General features: G+C 37.3%; 1 protein-coding gene and 1 long non-coding RNA gene across 2 annotated transcripts; both read left to right on the forward strand.

Moving 5' to 3' along the window:
- Positions 1–13,692: 13,692 nt before the first annotated feature.
- Positions 13,693–14,332, forward strand: LOC143449453 (uncharacterized). Its single transcript, XR_013114570.1, has 3 exons — positions 13,693–13,829; positions 13,903–14,008; positions 14,093–14,332. It is a non-coding gene; the product is annotated as an uncharacterized LOC143449453 (long non-coding RNA).
- Positions 14,333–15,965: 1,633 nt separating this feature from the next.
- LOC143449876 (uncharacterized) lies at positions 15,966–18,669 on the forward strand. Its single transcript, XM_076950204.1, has 10 exons — positions 15,966–16,446; positions 16,567–16,707; positions 16,770–16,956; positions 17,029–17,222; positions 17,283–17,471; positions 17,555–17,832; positions 17,908–18,030; positions 18,122–18,265; positions 18,337–18,469; positions 18,632–18,669. The coding sequence occupies exons 1-10, from the start codon at positions 15,966–15,968 to the stop codon at positions 18,667–18,669; spliced, it is 1,908 nt and encodes a 635-aa protein (XP_076806319.1).
- Positions 18,670–18,904: the final 235 nt, after the last annotated feature.

The raw sequence follows: 18,904 nt of genomic DNA on the forward strand, positions 1-18,904 counted from the left end.
GCGAATCTTTTTGGAATTTTGGAAAAGAACTGTGTAAATATTAAAAGTAAGGCATGCAGACAAGCATATGCGACTTAAAAGCTTTCTAGCTGCTTCAATAGCTGAGAAATAAGCACATGTGACGATGAAACCAATTATGGCATTGTCGATGGAGTAGGGTAAATTTTTAAAGCAACATTTCTTCTCTTGTAAGTGTGCCGCGAGCGTTTTCTAATTTTTCTAGTGTGCCACAAGCTGAAAAAGTTTGGGAACCACTGCTCTACAGTCATATCTTCGTCTGCTTCTAAAGGTTACAAAATCTACAACATATCTGGTTGTTGTAAAACTAATTTGCTGAACTACTGCGAAATTAAAACATTTGTTTTTAGCACAGCGTTCTAAAACTCTAAAAAAAAATTCTGATGTAATACGTTTTAAAATTCTTACATAATACTGTTCAGAACTGATGACTGCACCCTTTGAGTGAAGAGAATCTCCGGGTATTTTGTCATTAATTGGTGCAGATGGCATATCTACTGGTGCATGGAACTTTAATGAAATGATGGTTTATCGTTCCTTAGCCTGTAAGGACGACCACTTCAATTACAAAGTTTGTCTGTTGAATAGTTTTGTTGTCCTCGAAGTCATTGAGTCTCAGGTCGTTGTTTCGCTTTTCTTAATCTTAGACAACTGTATAAACTGATTATATTGTTTCTTGTTTAAACGATTACATTAAATAAGACATTGGGACAGCTACATTATAAAGTCGACCGTTTGTCTGTTGAATAGTTTTGTTGTCCTCGAAGTCATTGAGTCTCAGGTCGTTGTTTCGCTTTTCTTAATCTTAGACAACTGTATAAACTGATTATATTGTTTCTTGTTTAAACGATTACATTAAATAAGACATTGGGACAGCTACATTATAACTTCGTGGACTGTGACGCAATGAATAGCTATAAATAAAAGAATAATTAACCTCACGAATTATAACGATACACAGGAAGTCATGCATAGGCGACACGTAACGCAATGCTTTGCTTTGCTTTGCCGATTTCCGTTTTCTATGCGGCATTCAATTTGCAAACAATTTTATAAAATCATCACAGAACTGCTGTGGACTTGACACTGACGATGAATGTGCGTCGAGTGCTTGCATGCAGTTAAATGTCGTATGGTAGAAGTGTACTGACGTAATAACAAATTTCATTCGTACCTTGTGTTTTTCGAAAATGTGGTGCTGCATTTCTGGAAGTGAAATGACTTTACAACAAATCAAACATTTCTCCGCTTTCAAAGGATGAAACTGATATGTTTTTTTGGATAGGCCTCAATAAACCTTTCCTGTACCCAATGCCTTGAGCATCTTGGCTTCACAGGGTCCGTAAGAAAAATTTAACAGCCCCTTGCCAGAATTAACTAATATGCAAAACCTTCCACACTCGGACAATGGCAGTTTCATCATTGAAGTCTAGTCCCAATGCATTCAATAATTGTTTGTAGTAGATTTTTCCACTGTTCCAGGACAAAGCTGCCAAATGCGCTCATCTTTTTACAGCTGAGGCTCCAAAAGCACATTCTTTTGGACATCGTCTCCACACTGTGGCGTTGAAGGCCTAGTTTTGATTTTGTGTGAAGCCGTCCACACATCTCCTCAAAAGAGATTTATCAGACAGTCTTTGATACACCGGTAGCAAATTGGGCAACAAAGATTGAGGAAGTCTTTTCTTCTTATTTTCTTCATGGTTGTAATTAGAAGTGCCTTCTTATTGGTCTTTGAGAAAGGAACACCAAGTTGAGTCAAAATAGCTATGCTGTAAATTTGGAATAAAAAACCGAATGATGGAGATTTGCGATGATTCTTTGTTGCATGTTTTCAACACTTTTTACAATTTCAGATTGTAGTTTTGATTTTGTGGTATTATCCATTGTGGTTTTTGTGTAAAAAGATACCATGGCTTCAATTTTCTCACCGGTCAATCCTCCTTTGCCACCTTTCACCTCCTTGTTGCTCGTGGTCCGCGGGTGGAATCGTCCGACCACCGTTGTCTACACTTTAAATCAAGTGCCAGTTGGATTATCTTGTGTGACGTATGAACCCAATATGTAACCCGATTCATTTTTGTAAATGAAGGAATTTGCACGTCTCAACGTAGCTCGTTAGATACGAAATCCTACTGCTAGTCTGCTATGCCTATGTGCAACGTTTAAACACATTCACCGCAATTATCCCATTTGACGGCATTATTTTTTTTTGTCATTTGTTCACAATGGAGCATCTTTGGATATCAATCAGCAATCTTCATCGATGAGAGACACATCCAAAGGTGATGGTAACTGAGCTATATTTTTCTTTTTCCTCCACCTACTGTGAAAGAAACTCTTTTTAAATTGTTATGTTTCTTAAATTGAGTTATTGTCTGAGAGAATAACAGCTTGTTATGGCGTTTTCTTGCAATTCAACACACTTTGTGCAAATGGCTTCTCCTTGACATCCTATTCACATTACATAATGTCTCAGTTCTTACGTACAACGATTACATTAAATTAACCCAAATTATCATCTTTACTTGCTCAATAATTTCCTGAAGTTCTTCTTCAGTTTCTGCTGGTGAAAATATTGGTGGCTATTCATTCTTTTGTAACAAAGAAAGGGACAGTAAGGAGTCCAGCTTATCCTCAATCACAGAAACTTTCCGAAGTAGCAAGGAAATATTAGCTTTTACAAGTGAAATTTCATGTGAATGTGACACAACCCGAGGCATGTTTCGCTTTTCAAGTGGTGGTTCATTGCTCAAGGGTCCAAGCTTTTGAGCCAACCTTAAAAAACAAGTAAACACTTACACATGCATTAACATTGCAACATACGCAAGGCAAATTTTACAATTAATCAGCAATGTTAGGTGACACTAGTGTTCAGAGCCAATGTTGTCATTTTATTGACATTCGTTTTATACATTATCAATTTGAATACATACATATATTGAATAACTTGTACATTGTTAAAAACATTATTATCATGATCAATACACACATTTTTAACAAATTGAACATTATCATCATGGTAAATACATCATCACTGAAACATTGACTAAGGAGTTTTTCCCACACCAAAAATGTGGTGCTCCAATGCTGGATAAGCAAGCCAATTTAACATTTCGTATGTTGCTAGCAAATACACCATGCCTTGGAATGCATTTGCCTTTCCTATCAAAAAATGTAACTTTCCTCAACATCTAATTTTGCTACAATTTTTTGATGTAATCGAAACTGTGTGGGTCTCCACCTCCTACAGTGCACTTAAAAGAGAAAGCTTCCTAATTCTTTTTTGAATCCGCCCACAGAGTATCAGTTGTTCTCCAAGTTGCTACTGCATATTCCTCAATGCACTGCAAGTAAAAAGAAGCATGGCTTTACTTTTTGAAGCACACTACACACAAAAAACCTTAGTAATCATTACTACAAATGAATTTTACCATATCCAGACAATAAATGTGTACTGTCTCAATGTGTTTAACAGCATGGTACATGGAACTTTAAAACTTTCAGTGACAAAAATAAAAAAATTGAATTACCTTTTCTGGATGTTGCCCATATTCAGGGTATTTTTGAGCACCTCTTCTATACTGTTATTACAACAAAGATACTGTATTTCCGACATACTATCATTCCTCTCCTTCTCCCACTTTTCTGCTGAGTTGCATCTACCTGCGACACAATCTTGGACAACTGCGAATCCTTTTGCGCACGGCAGCGATTAGTGCTGCCCAGGGCTGATCTCCATTGCAAGTTAGGACCGGGTATTCTGTAATCATGTTTCTCGCTATTTTATTATTATTATTTACAATTTTGGCCTCCTTTCCCAGCTTCCCAAAAAAGACTTAGCAAACTCCGAATGTTGCACACAATTCTTTATACAAAGTTGTCGTGTATGAGCAAAACAGCTTACTCTTTCTGGTAAGTGAGTGAGAATAACAGGAAATCAGCACCCTCCTCGGACATTTCTTGTTCAGGATCAGGATTCAACTGTTTCTCATTGTCCTCATTGATTTAAGTCTAAACTTTTCTATTACGTTGTCAAAAGCCTCAGCAATGTTTTCAGCTGTATGCCGTCCTAAAAATGAGTCCACTGCCAGGACAAAGCTGCGTAGCTTCCATTCTGCATCAACAAAATGCATAGTGATGCCCAAGAAACTTGTCATGTTGCGGTTAGTCCAGAGATCAATTGTCAAGTAAACATTTGACGAAGGTGCAAGTTCACGTCTCATCTCTTCTTCCATTTGCTGAACAACCGTTGGTGTTAGCCTTTGTTGGGGAATTTCTGAATGTGGAGCGGCTTGGTATAACATATCTTGGTTCAGCAGTCAACAACAGTTTTCTGAATGTTTGACTATCCACAACACAAAATGGGAACTAATCACAAGTTATTGATTTGAGTAAAGCTTTTGTTAATGCTTTTTGAGTGGCTTCATATGAAGCAAATTGCTGGGAAGAATTAAAAAAATGACTTCATAGGTGTTTGACTCTGATCTACCTTTGTCTTCTTCGTGTTTTCTTTTCAGGTTTGTACATTTACGATAAAGATTGTGTAGTGTGCCGAGATTATTTGACAGTAAAGAATTGCATTGCTGTAAACTAAAAGATGCCCATTTCAATTTGCATAGCTATTCGAAAATGAGAGTTTGTTATGCAGCACAGCTTTTGTCCAAGTCTGTTTGTGAGCTTATGAAGAAAAGGGGTGGAGAGAAAATGGAGCGAAGTGCATGGCTTGCAAACCTCATGAATAAATGGTTTGACCTGATGAATACAAGGCTCAATTATGGTTACAACAAAGATTTGATTCCCTATGGGTGGGATGCAGCAAAACCGATCAAGTACATATTATCTGTGATCAACTACTATTGATCTTTACTAACGGTATGCACCAGCGACGATCAAAGATAATCCAGGATTAAAATGAGGCATTTAATCCTTGAATTTAATGCTACTGACGAGGAGGTTTAACTCTAGAATAGATCAATGTGAATAATTGATGAAAAGCAAGTTTATGGAAGTATTGGAGAGTGCTATAGGTTGTGTATTGGAAGTGCTACTAGCCTTTGAGCCAATGTTACATGCAATGGCAGTAACACCACAGAAGGTTAAGCCTATCAACCGTTGAACTCATATGGCAGGTAGCAGAGGCTTGTGTTGCTTTATTTCATTACATAATTAATTGCAACCTACACAGCAGAGAGATCAAGCGTTTGCTAGATTTTTTATGGAATACAAACAAAACTGTGAGACCAAGCATCGGTTAACCTTTGTTAACATAGTTACCTTACCTTATGTTACCTTGTTTATTGTGTCATTTTCTGTCAGATTTAGCAATAAAACGTTGCAAACATTATTATTGATTGTATTGAGTTCATTGAACATTTTGTTGAGACAGACCCATTTGAAAATTTTACAGAAGAGCAATTTCGCGAACGTTTTCTCTTTAGAAAGGATTCAGTTCTTCAACTTTTGATGAGATGATTTCCTCTGATTTAGAGCATAACACAAGTCGTAATCACTGTATACCACCAATTCTGCAACTTGTCACTACTTTACGGTTTTATGCCGCAGGACATTTTCAGCGAATGGATGGTGACTAAATTGGCATCGACCAATCTAGTGCTTGCCGGGTTATTTATAGAGTAACACGGGCGATTGCCGCCAGACATCACCAGTTCATAAGATTTCCAGGCAATCAGGATTCGAATAACATCAAGTTTCATTTCAAAAATATTGCTCAGTTTCCAGGGTGCTGGGAGCAATTGACTGCACCCATATTCCCATTAAAAGGCCAAGTGGAGACAATGGAGAACTTTATCGCAACCGCAAAGGTTCTCCATCAATGTTCAAGCAGTGACAGATGCAAACATGTGCTTTACCAAAATGGTCTATAGGTGGCCTGGATCTACACACGATTGCAGAATTTTTGACAACAGTTCACTTTCATACAAGTTTGAAAACAATCTTCTTGATGGAATTTTGTTGGGAGATGGTGGCTACGCTTGGAGAAGGTACATGATGGCACAAGAAAAAAATCTAACCTGAATTGAAAAAAAAATAAACACATAATTATGGCCACAGTGCGCACGTGGAACGTTTGATGTTGCTCACAGTGGTCCAAGGGACCGCTCAGGGAGTTAGTGTGTTAGTTAGTGTCTCAGGGAGTTAGTTTGCTCAGACTAGTGAAAAATTAGAGGGAACATTGATGATGACACCAATTTTAAACCCTGCAACACAAAAAAAGAATTGAATTTTAACAAATCACATGTTGCCGCAAGAATAGTTGTTGAAAGAATGTTTGGTATTAGGAAGCAAAGATATCAGTGCCGATTTCCGTATTCTATGCGGCATTCGATTTGCAAGCAATTTTAAAAATCATCACACATTCATGAATTATGAAGTCATACTGCCCTACTGCTAATTGCAAAATACTCTCCTCAAACGTAAGAATAAAAAACATGATAATTGTGAAGTATGTTATGTAAGACTTCTATTGTGGAGTTTCATTAAGTTGGGTTAGGTATTTCACGTTAAGAAAGACTTGGAGTTAGGTTAACGAGAACTGATGATCGTCAACTACTGGCTGAATACTTTTTTTTTATTTTATTATTTCAATCTTAATTCACAGAATCAATAGCTCAATAAAAATGAAAGTCAATGAAAAATATCATGTTACTGACAACATCAGATACAACTTGACTTCAACACACCATAAAATGCAAGCTAGTTAGCTTTCACTTTCATATTTGTTTAACTTCATATGTAAAATTTCCATTTTGAGCTCATGGATGTACGTACGTGTACAATTTAAACAGTTACGAACTTCATGGTAGCCTATCTGTGATACCAAAGCCTGCGAGCTTGCCTGATTTCTCCCTGATAGCCTAGGGCTACATCTAGGTTAAGATCTCATAAACAAATAGATACACAGGCTAATGATGCCTAATGCCAATCAACAAACTAATGATGTCCATTGCTTATAAATCTGTCAGTAAGTGCTTGGCCTTTCTATCTCTGTGTTAACTTATGCTGTCTTCAACAATGGGATGTCATGCAGCCTGCACATGATCTCGGTTCCAAATCATTAGGCTGTTAGCGTTGATCAAGATCATGCGTCGATCACGTGATCCTCACCAGATCGGACTTGGTGCATGACAATTAAGGATCCACTTAAAACCTTGATCATATCATCTCATTTTGTTCTTTAATCCTTGATCAAGTTGATCTGTTGTGGTGCATCCCACCCTTAGTCTTGTTCTGTGCTTCAACGACGCACAAAGTTACGTAGAAGCAAAAAAATAAGGACCTTTCTAGCCAGCCTGGTCATAACTGGGTACCTTTCCAAGGTTACAAGTGATAACCAAAACATTTGAATCTGCGATGTGAATGTCATCTGCTTCAGCAATGCATATTTAGTGGAAAGTTGGGTTTTCCAAGTGCCATCAACATCAGCAGACAGTGGATGAGAGATTAACTCTATACCTGAGCTGATGTCATAAACTTCCTTGAACCTGTTACAGAACTCGGTGTCCAAATTTTCCAGAAAGCATGACAAATCATTGTCACTGTAACCGGCAAATTTACAGAAGCCGATCACCTATAGTTGATTGGGCCAACAAGGCCTGAATTCCACCTTATTCAAATAGAAATGCACACGTAATCTTGCAGCTGTTATATTGACCAGTTGTAACGATATAGTATATGGTAACGTACATGTGATTTCTACAAAATACTGAACCCAGGTGGTTACTTAGCATCTGAAAGTACAGTACCAACAATGTAGCCTAGTCGTAGATAACAATAAAATAGGTCTCAATCACATGGTTAATCAGTTTACGAATCACAACATGTTCACTGACAACTACTCAACGTACTGCATGCAACCCTCATGGTTAGGCTAACACAATACTGGGCCTCACAACACGGCCTCGACTATAATTACAGCAATTTACGACAAGAACACGAGGCCAAACACACAATCATCAAGTTGTCCGGAATTTTGATTACCGAGGCAATTGGAATTTTAGTTCATATAAGTCCTTATCACAAATCATATAATTTGGAGGAACAACATGTTAATTTGTACGTTACAGTCACATCTAACCTCTTGTACAGTCACTTTCAAGCATGGAAAATGGAGCATATCTTTGGTGATATCTGAAACGAATAGCAACAGCTGTTGCTTGAAAAGTTTCACTGCTGACCAAAGTTGAATGATTCCTTGTTCTGGTGCTTCAAGTTCAGAGAACAGTCTTACATAGATTGGTACCTTCAAGCAGAGGATTACTTTGACACTTTTCATTCAAAAACATGACTAACTCTTTACGAAGGTCCTACAGCTTTTTCAAAGCATTGCCCTTACTTAGCCATCTCACGTCATTATGCGTGAGTATGTCACAAAATTCAGCATTATGCTGATTTAGAGATGAGTTTGCTTTCTGTTTATTGATTAGTTTCATTGCATCAGTCATTAGCTCTTGGAAGTCTCCGGACACCTTGGCACATAGTTTGGATTGGTTGATGATGTAGTGGATTCCTATCAGATCACGACAGTACTTGGTTCTCAAGTTGGTGACCTCACCTACATAAAAATTAGAAGAGTTGTTTACCGTAAAGTCATGTTACCTCTTGAGCTATGTGAATACAAATAATTATGCCATGCTAGATTTCGTGCAATGAAATATTTAATAGACTTAATACATTCTCTTACAACTATGACATGTTGTTTTTTACATGCGGTTTAACAGGATAATGGCCTGGTTTGTTGTTATCTGGTCGTTCAAGTGAATGAGAACTTTCATGGCCATGTCCAATATCATAAGGATTTTAAGAATCCATTGGCAGGCAAGCGCAACACTCTGCGTTCATTCATACTTCAGGAAAACGTTCACAAGGTTATTACAGTTACCTCTTAGCTATAAGTAACAATTCTAGTTCTCTCTAGTTCCCACTCAATCACGCTATACTTATACGCTTAAGAAATAATAAGGAAATAAAAATACTCTGAAATAGATAATAAGGAAAGAGGATTTCAACTTGAAGAGAATGCGTTTTTCATTACGGAAATGATTCGGACTTTTAAACGTGACGTATTATAAGTCAGGTGGTCGACACAGGAAACAATATGTCAATCAATCAACGTCTATTTTATCATAACACTGCTGTTAATGCGAGGTCAATCGTGCAGATAAACATGTTTACTAATAAGCTGTCAATCACACAGAAGTTAACAAAATGCAATAAGTTCAAAAGTGCAAGCGGAGGTAAGCTCGCGGAATCAACTGTCAATCAACTTCATTTCGGTCAATGTGTAATTTTACCGTGAACTGTGATTGACTTATGGCAAATATGACGTTATGTAATAGCGTGGTAACGTCACAGATATGATTATAACAACACAACTTGGAAGACATTGGAAACAGTGTCTTCCACACACACTCATTTACCGCAATTACCCCATTCAATGGCATAATAATTTTTTACATCACTCGATCGTGCCATTTGTCCACCAAGGAGCCTCCTCGGATTTTAAACGGCAAACTTCCTATTATTTTACCTATAACTTTGTGTTGATTTATTCTTACAGATAATTCACTAGGTGTTCAAATCAACCGCACTCGAGTTTAATTTTCATGAGATTCAGTTATGCACTTCAGGACCAATTGCATCATGGTTTTATGAATTGTCGACTTAAACAATAGTTGTGAAGTAGACTGATTACCATAGTGATGAGAATTTATAGTATTCAGTACCGAGACTTGGAAAAATCGCACATTTTTAGGAATGAAAACAAACAAATTAAACTTAAGTTTTATTGTCAAGTTGTAACTAAATTTTAACGAGAGCGAGAACTTTAGAGTATCTTATCCACTCCTACGATCGGAAATGGTGAGAATTTTAGTAGATGCCATTTTCATGAACACCAAGCGTCGGGAGTTATCTACCATTGCCTACCAAATTGTGTCTAAGTATCCTCAATCATTTAAAGATGAGGTGGATGGAATCACTATTGGGACTGGTCAATCGTAAAAGGAAAAGGTTTGCTGGCATCACACAACCTGTTTTTCAAATGCACCTGCCCTCTACCTCAGCGATATTAACTCCTGCTAAACAGTGTGACCAACGCATGGAATGTGACGAAACCCTTAATGCACACTGCTTATGGCTATGTCAAGAATACAAGAAAGGTAAGTCTAAAATTGCGAACAACATACCGGTTGCAGAGAAATGTTATTCTTGAAAAGAAATCCATTTCTTCTGCATAAAGAGCATCTGCTCAACCACTACAATACACTTATGTAAGGAGAGGCAATTGACTCCCATGAGTTGCTGGATGCCATTACAAATCGATCAAGTTTCATTTACAAGTGGGTTGCACAACACAACACTTGGTTACACAACATTACTATGTACATGTGTTAAAATTTATCAATTGTCATGAAACTTGTTGATGTACTTAAGTGGCTTAGCACAAATGCAGGCAATTTTAACCTTAAGTGTAAGACGTTCAAGATTGCACAGATATGTAAATACCAAAGATTTTTAGACATACCTAAAAGTTATTTTTGTACACTACATACAGAGTTTTGAAAAATGGAAAGGGAAGGTTAAAGAGGAGATTATAAATTTGAAGCAAGAAGCCAGTCGTTTCAATAATAAATCAGCATATGCAATTTTCTTTCTCCACTTGCTGACTTTTTTTTTTTGCAAAGAACTTTTCATTTATCAAAACAAGAATAACTTTCAGAAAAGAACAAAGATCAAAATTTATTACATTGTTTATTTATTACATTGCACGTGGAGGATCAATGATGGAGGACCACATAGGAATGTAACTCGTAAAGTAACTCGTAACCGTCAGTCAATTCAAAGTCATCTACGCACTCTTGGGACATCCTGTTGTATAGATCGATGATTTGTCCCGGATCTCCCATCACCAAGAAGAAGCCTTTGTCTATTTCAAGGTTCGACACCATCATTCGATTTTGTGTCGGAGTTCCCACAGCCTCTAAAATCTTAACCAGACATTTCTTCTTCTCCATTCGTTCGGCCGTCAACATCGGACAAACGATGATGGTGGCAGCAAAAATTCAGGCACATTTGCTGATGAATGATCTTAATGAAGAAGACCGTTGCTTCAACTGGGGTGTCATGGAGGACAAAAGAAATGATGAAAATGGTAACTTCGAGAAAGACAGCCACACCTGAGATGATTTCGATAAAATGTTCGACTTCACGAGCTATGAGGGTGTCTCCGACTTCCAGTCCGGATGCGATGCGTCTCATCACCGTGTTGTCAAGAAAAGCAATCTATCTATGAAGTCTTTGCTGTAAGTAAACTGTTGGATTCATTGTCAAGGTTGTTCTCTTATGACTGGAAGAACAAATGTAGTGTCGATAGAAAGACAAGTCCTCTTTCAATCGAAGTTTTTTGTATTTGTATTCGTCATACTTTGTGTTTGATATGGTATATCCACAAAAAGCCAAATTTACGTTTGAATTTGTTCAAAGGTACTGCATTTGTGTGCAAGAGAATTACTTTGCTGCAAAATACTGACTTACTAATGTTTAATTTTTATGTGAATGTACTTTGCCAAAAATAATGGGCCAACCACCAGGAAACGTCAGAAACATGAAGTTACAAAAACTTAATCGAATTGGAGATTTTTGCTTTCCATAGTTGAAACGCCAAAAAATTTCCTTGGGCTAACACAGAGTCGTGTTCATTTTCGACATGTATTGCATATGATTGATATACACATGCTTAAATTTGTTTACAGCAAGTACCAGTTGATGATGAACCTGATATGTTCATTGTGTAACTGTAAATGAAGGATTTTGTATAGGCTTACCATATTTTTTTGATTGAAAAGCGGGACGCTTCAGAACAACAAGCCCTATCAGATAAATGTGGTTTACATTTTACTAGAAGTATGAGACTATTTTGGATTCCTATCGTCAGGGACAACTGAAGTAGTAAGACACCAAGAAAAACTAAAATAATGGATTTTACTAGGAAACAAAACAATGTTCAAGCATTTGTAAATTTACATAATCGTCCAATCATACTTTTCTGTAGACAATACTTTCTTCCAGAAGTCTATATTCAACTTTATTTTCTCATAAAAACCACAGCAGGAAAAGTCAGTTTTAATTTTGCAGGTGATAAGGGCTTTCACATTCAAATGGTTTTTGCAGAAGAAAATGCAAACAAGTACCGGAACCGTACGAAATAAATTCTTTCAATAACCTAACTGCAAAAAGATCATCTCCTCCTCCTAGCCTACTATTACTGAACAGTGAACAAGCGAATGCGCTAACAATCAACTCACCACTGGACCAATTACCCGCTACAATGATGTAACAATTACTTTCACATTTAACACAACGAAACAAGAACACGCATCGGGTATTGCTTTTCAGCAAATTGGCTAAACAAACCAATCACATCATGCTAATATTCGTGTAGTGTGGGGCAATGCTGGCTCAGTAAATGCCAGATCGGGACGCCGGGACAAAGCCTTTAAAAGCGGGACTGTCCCGGCTAAAACGGGACGTATGGTAAGCCTAATTTTGTATGTCTTTACATACCTCGTTGGGATCGAAGTCCTACTGTTTAAGACGCTGACAACCCGATGTGCAACATTTACACACACCGCAATTGCCCCATTTGACGGCAAAATTATTTTATTTCACTTAATCGTGCCATTTTCGAACTCAATCGGCAAACTTCTAATATTTTACCTCCAACATCATGTGTTGATTTATTCCTGTAGAATATAGATAATGAACTCACTAGGTGTTCAAATCAACCGCACTCGAGTTTAACTTTCATGAGATTTAGCGATGCACTTCAGGAGCAAGAACTTGAAGTTTTTATCGCAGATAGTTTTGTCTGCACATCCAAACGTGATAGTAATTGAGCTATATTCTTCGTTTCCACCCCACCTACTGTAAAAGAAGTTTGGTCATACAACTAGGTGACTATAAAAAGTGCATATGAATTTGTAGGCAGGAAACATCGCCATACTCATGCGAATCGATCAAGAAAAATAGATTGACTTGAAGATTTTTAGTACAACCTTCATACTGGGTTTTTGTTTGCAGTCGTTTTGTTCGCTTAACCCTATTTACGATAGGTGTTGCCGGTAATCTACGAACCGTATGGTGTTTTGAACTTTTGAATCAGGCGACTGACAAAGAACGTTGTTAAAACTGTTTTTTAAATTATGTTTATCAACCAACTTTAATTGTCGGCTGAAACATCTACAGACGAAATCGGTTAATCGCATAGTCAATTTGCCAAGCTTTTTTATGCGATTAACCGATGTATGCGTTTCCTACATTTTCTCCGATATTCTCTTTTTTAAACACCGGCGCACGCATTCTTGGATTATGACGCAACAAGTGAGCTTCCTTCTTTTCATTTCGACACGTGAAAAAACGAAAAAAACAAACAAAAAAAACACGAAACAAAAACGGAAATCAATTTTCAATTTTTCAATAACAAGGATTCTATCGGACAGACATACCTCTTTTCGCTTTGCTGGCTGACTACTTCTTGGCATTTTTTTCGTACCGTATACGTAGGCTACAGTACAGTACTGTACAGGTATGCTATGTTTCTGCAGTGGTTTGCGCTTTGCGACGTAACAATCCTTTGACAACGATTAGTCTTGTAATGTACAAACGTGGGATTGGCAGAGGCTACACATGGCATGGAAAAATCTAGTGAACTGGCAGCATCGCAGTGGTACATCTGACAAGCAAATGCGAATTTCTTTCCATAATTTATATACAATCATGTCCAAGTTCTGGTATGTACTTAAACCATCGTATATCTTGTAAAATGTATGTGAAGTTGTGAACAACTTTAAATTTCATCCACAGACGTTATGATTGGGAAATTCAACTTCTTGGAAGCACTATTGTAGTCCAACTGACAGAGGTGCATGGTGAGATAAATTACTACTTCTACGTCTAACACCCATGCAAGGTAATCATTACAGCTACACTGATACTTTTCAAAATACTGAGCTAGCTCTTTGCGTTTATCCAGTATAATTTCTTTTATGTAAAGGTTGCCCACAGTGATACGGGAAATAACAGAGTTGTCGATCCATCGCTTCCTCACTTGTTGTACACACAGTCTGCTGCGAACAAACTGCATGACATTCAATAAAAGGTAGCTATTGAGATCTTCCTCTGTGTACTTAACTTTAGAATCATAAAGCTTTAATTTTGTCATTGAACATTGTAGAAAGAGATAATGGCGATAGGCAAACATGTTAGACTTTGCATTTTCTACAGAAAACTGAATCAGGTCCTCCAGCGATGGGGTTCCTAATCAGAAGTGTATATATTTGAAAATCGTTTGAAATTTCGTTGCTTCTTTTGATTATACTTCCGGTAGCATCAAAATAAACAATGTCCTTTTGGTTGGTTTCATGATATGCTTTTACCTGCCCCGTTGAATACAGTATTACCCCGGGTTCATGGGCTATAATTTCTCTGATGAATGGTTGTTTGCTTTCAACGAAATGTTCACGAAGCTGCATTAAATTCAGTACCCAATTTGAGCTATACCGTTCCGAAATATTGCCTTGGTATTTTATGTTTCTCAGTACAGCTTGTGATGGTGCGTATGTGTGGCAGCCAAAATAGCGCTCCTCATCAGTCATCTGGTTTTGCAATTTGCGGAATATTACCGCTGGAGGATTGTACTTTAGTTTTTTGTCTATTTTTTTTCTAATTTCGCCCCTGACTGGCCTTGATTGTATGCATCCACTTAAATGATTGCGTTCGCCAGATATTTGCAATACAACTTCTATTTTATCAACAAGTGAATAAAATTTTATTTTTCCTTGCATTGAGCATTTGCAACATGAACATTGAGAACAATATACGGTGACGTAGCCTTCGTAATACCGGTTTTCAGCTGCCTTTATGTTCATCACTCCACATTTACTTCGTAAGTAATGGTTCCTAACACAAGGAACGCATCCGTCATACATTTTTCGAATTTTTTCATCAGTGTCGCTCTCGATTGAAGAAGAACTCAGCAACGCATCATAAGATGAAATGCTTATGTTTGAAGCCAAAAGCTGAGCTTGCTGCGGATTTGTTTCATTAGGTTTTTCTGATGAAAATTCGTTAAGAATATTCTTACACGTTTCGAGATTTATCGTCGAATTGATGGTTGTTTTAACATCTTTCAATGTACCCGGAGATTGTGTTGGTGTGTTATTAGGTGCAGGGTCAAGATGGAAAATTGTAGGAGTTGTTTCAGTGTCATTTATTATTGTACCCTTACACACACAGCGGCTGCTTTTCCACTCCTGTCGTGTTAATTTAAGCGCTACCACCATCAGGAAATACACACTTTGGATGAAGCCAATTATTGCATCCTTCACAGAACACGTACAGCTCATAATTATCTGGTTTATTGCAAAAGCAGTACATTTTAGGAGAAATAATGCCGGAAAGCCTGTCACTACATTGTGTTTTTGAGAACACGGGCAGTTTTACCAAATTTTCGATATTGTTCTGTTCACGTGAGTTGTCTTCTTTTGGGTGGATTTGATTCTGAAGCAGCTCTTTTGCAAGGGTGCAGCTTGTTTGTTGTTTGAAGTTTGTAGTTAAAGCCTTAGATCTTTTTTGATCGAGGCCGCTCCCCGAAAATTGTGAAGCTAACGATTTTGTCATAAAAACTCTGACAAAATTAATGAGTGTCCCAGCATTTCTTCCATCACAGTGCAATAAAAAATGCCTTATTGTTAGGTTGAAAAAGAAGTGGTTATTTTGTCCTCGTTTTTCGGCTGCATGTTATCCACAATCGAGGCTAACAAGCCGTTAACAGATTGCTAATAGTAAGCACCTTTCGTTTGCCAAACAGTACCGAGTACCGAGTACAACTTTTGATCAAAGTTGAACGAGTTTTATACCACATTGGAATGCAGCAGGTCACTGGTTTTATCAGGAATTCAAAACAATCATTTCCTTTCGTGGGATGGGTTGACGTGTTGGAGACGTCATCGTGCTTGGAGAATCTGAGAATTCGAGATGGGAACTATCGAGGCGGGTTTGAAAATCCATTGAAAGTCTTTGATTATTTGACCTTCAGCGTGGATTTTAAATTCACCTGCAAGAATATGTCTGAGGTCAGATATAAATGGTTGGTGTTCCCAGTGGCAACAGACATGGATATGGCAACATATACATATGAAGTTGAGTTTGAGAAGGAGTCATTTGAACCAGAACTTATCATCAGAGCCGATACATTGTCACCCGGCTTGTATGTCATAAAGGTTAAAGTTACCAGTGAGAACGTGACAAGTGATGTGTTGGAGGGAAAACTCAAAGATTATACTTTGATAGAAATTATCAAGAAAAAGCTACATTTTGTGATCTTAGGAGGAAATGTTCTCCAGGCTGGTGAGTTGGTTATTATCAGATTTCTATGTGACTTCATAAAATATTTTCATGAATTTTTTTTTAATTTTCGACTACATTGGACCATCCATAATTTTAATGTATTATAATTTCCCTGCATAGACTGCAACGTGACTGTCCTAAGATTTGAATCTTCAATTGATTTCAACAAATATTATCGACACATCAGCTACAACTGGTTTTGCTCCATCACGCAAGAAGAACTTCCGACAAGGACAGTGATGGGGAAAATACAGAGAAAAGGTTTAAAATTTTTTTTTCAAATATCATTTGTTCCAAATTTAAGTTTTTTTCTCATGTTTAAGATTCCTGCTTTGATTGGCACACTCTCTGGGTGACCAGTGGTCATGTGATGGAAATATCCATGAATGAACTCAGACAAAGTGAACATTATTACATCCGATTAATCATATCTGGACCCCATCATGATGCAACATACGCAGATCAGAAAGTTGTTGTTCAAGCAAGACGAGCCCCGATTGTTAATTTAAAGTGAGCATTGGATAAAATTGCAGCAGAAAAAGTAAAAACATTTCATTTAATTTTCTTTCCATCAAATCGCAGATGTTGGTCCAATTGTGGGAAGTACTTTTATCCTTACCTGTCAATCATTCTACAATTGGAATGTGATGATTGTTTACGTCGTAAATGGACATTGTCACCAAAACCTGGACATAAACTGCCACTATGTGATGATCAGGAGTTTTGCAAACTAAATGCTTTATTACTTATTTCATCATCAAATGTCTCAGGAACAGGTGAATCTCCTAATATGGTACTAATTCATTCACAAATTTAAACCTGACTTCTATGTGCAGGTTACAATATTCACGGAGAGAACTCCTCAGTGACCATTTTCCTCAATGCTCTATCTTCTCATGGTGGTGGTAGCTGCATTGTTTTACCTAGGATGGGAAGTGCGTATACCACCAAGGTTAATGTCACATGTGCTGGTTACATAGAAGGCAAATACCAACCGATGTACAAGTTTTTCTTCCAAGAGAAAGGTGAATAAAGTGTCAGGTGGAAATAGAGCAGAATTAATTTGACAAGACCAAAATTCCATCTAAGAAATATAAATCCTTCCCAGGCCATCGATATCTTCTACAATATGGATTTGATCCAGTTCTCTATGACATCATAATTCCACCTGGACGTTCATCTAATGACGTCACAATTGTCATAGAAATATGCACTCCTGACCAATCGTGTGTTGAGGAAAATCTCTTCGTCACTGTGGTTGATAATTATGACGTCAACGATGATATAATAAATGAACTGGACGCAGCATTGTTAAGTAACAATCTGCAGAAGATTGCTCAGTTTGTTCTCGTCTTATCGTCAACCAACAAACTCAACCAATCAAAGGTTAGTTTGTGACGTATTAACTTTATATTTTTTATCAAAGTTTTAGATTTAAAAGACAAAATTTTGCTTAAACAGAGAAAGGAAATAATTTTCAAAATGGTGGAATATCCCATCTTATCGTTGGAGCCGGTGAAACAAATTGCCGATGTAATAAGCCACGTAACAAACAATCCTAAACTTCTGGAAGAAACTCAATTGGTAAAGTTTAAAATTACACAAACTTGCATTTGGAGTCCACAGGTTTATCCGTAATATAGACTGAGTAGAAGAAAGTTACTTTGTATTACAGCAAGATGTGCAGGATATCCTGGACCGAGTAGAGAGCTTTGTTCCATTTTCTGCCAGTCGTTATGATGACGTAAACTCCATTGTGAGGTCATGTATGACTACGACATCACAATTGATGAGACTTGTTCGATTTTATCCTTTCAAGGTGACCAAGTTAACATTTTCAATAATCTAGCACCTGATTAATTATTCAACTAACAACGACTTTTATGGAAGAATGACGAAAATTTGCGAATGAATCGTCTGGGAAAGTTGCTCATGGCATCATTGACTCCTGGTGAGGAGGCAATATCCTTTGAAACAAAATCTGTCGAAGGAAGAATGATTAAGTTGAACAATCATGTCACGAGTAAGCAAGAAGTGTTACAATTTATAAGCCACGTACATCTGATGCGCACATATTATTCACACACATACAGTGCACAGTGGTAGCAACGTTCTCATGTGTGAGGTGTAACTCTTCATATAAGTTCCAATACTTTGATTATGACCACAATGAAATGTTTTTGAGTGCTGAGTGCTGAGTACACGCTTAAGGTCCACAGCTGAATCATGGTCGGAAATATGAGAAGCCCCTAAAAAGTTTGAAGTTCGGTTTTAATTCCAACAGTAATGAAGCGCTTTCATACAAAGAAATGTTCATTCTACACGAAGCACTTTCAGGATTTGATGCCGGGAGGAACCAATGTTTGATATACAGCTTCGGCCAAATTGAAATATTCAAAATATCAATTTCCACTTCTCGTAAAAGTAGCGCTTTGAAAATGAAAATAATACAAACTTT

Source organism: Clavelina lepadiformis, chromosome 3 (assembly GCF_947623445.1).
Source record: "Clavelina lepadiformis chromosome 3, kaClaLepa1.1, whole genome shotgun sequence".
NCBI classification, from domain to species: domain Eukaryota; kingdom Metazoa; phylum Chordata; class Ascidiacea; order Aplousobranchia; family Clavelinidae; genus Clavelina; species Clavelina lepadiformis.

Excerpts from the sequence above, each read along its gene's own strand:
- LOC143449876 (XM_076950204.1), top strand. The coding sequence starts at position 15,966 with ATGCAGCAGGTCACTGGTTTTATCAGGAATTCAAAACAATCATTTCCT. Across the intron at positions 16,708-16,769 it reads GGGGAAAATACAGAGAAAAG|ATTCCTGCTTTGATTGGCAC; the intron begins GTTTAAAATTTT and ends CTCATGTTTAAG. Across the intron at positions 16,957-17,028 it reads GCCCCGATTGTTAATTTAAA|ATGTTGGTCCAATTGTGGGA; the intron begins GTGAGCATTGGA and ends ATCAAATCGCAG.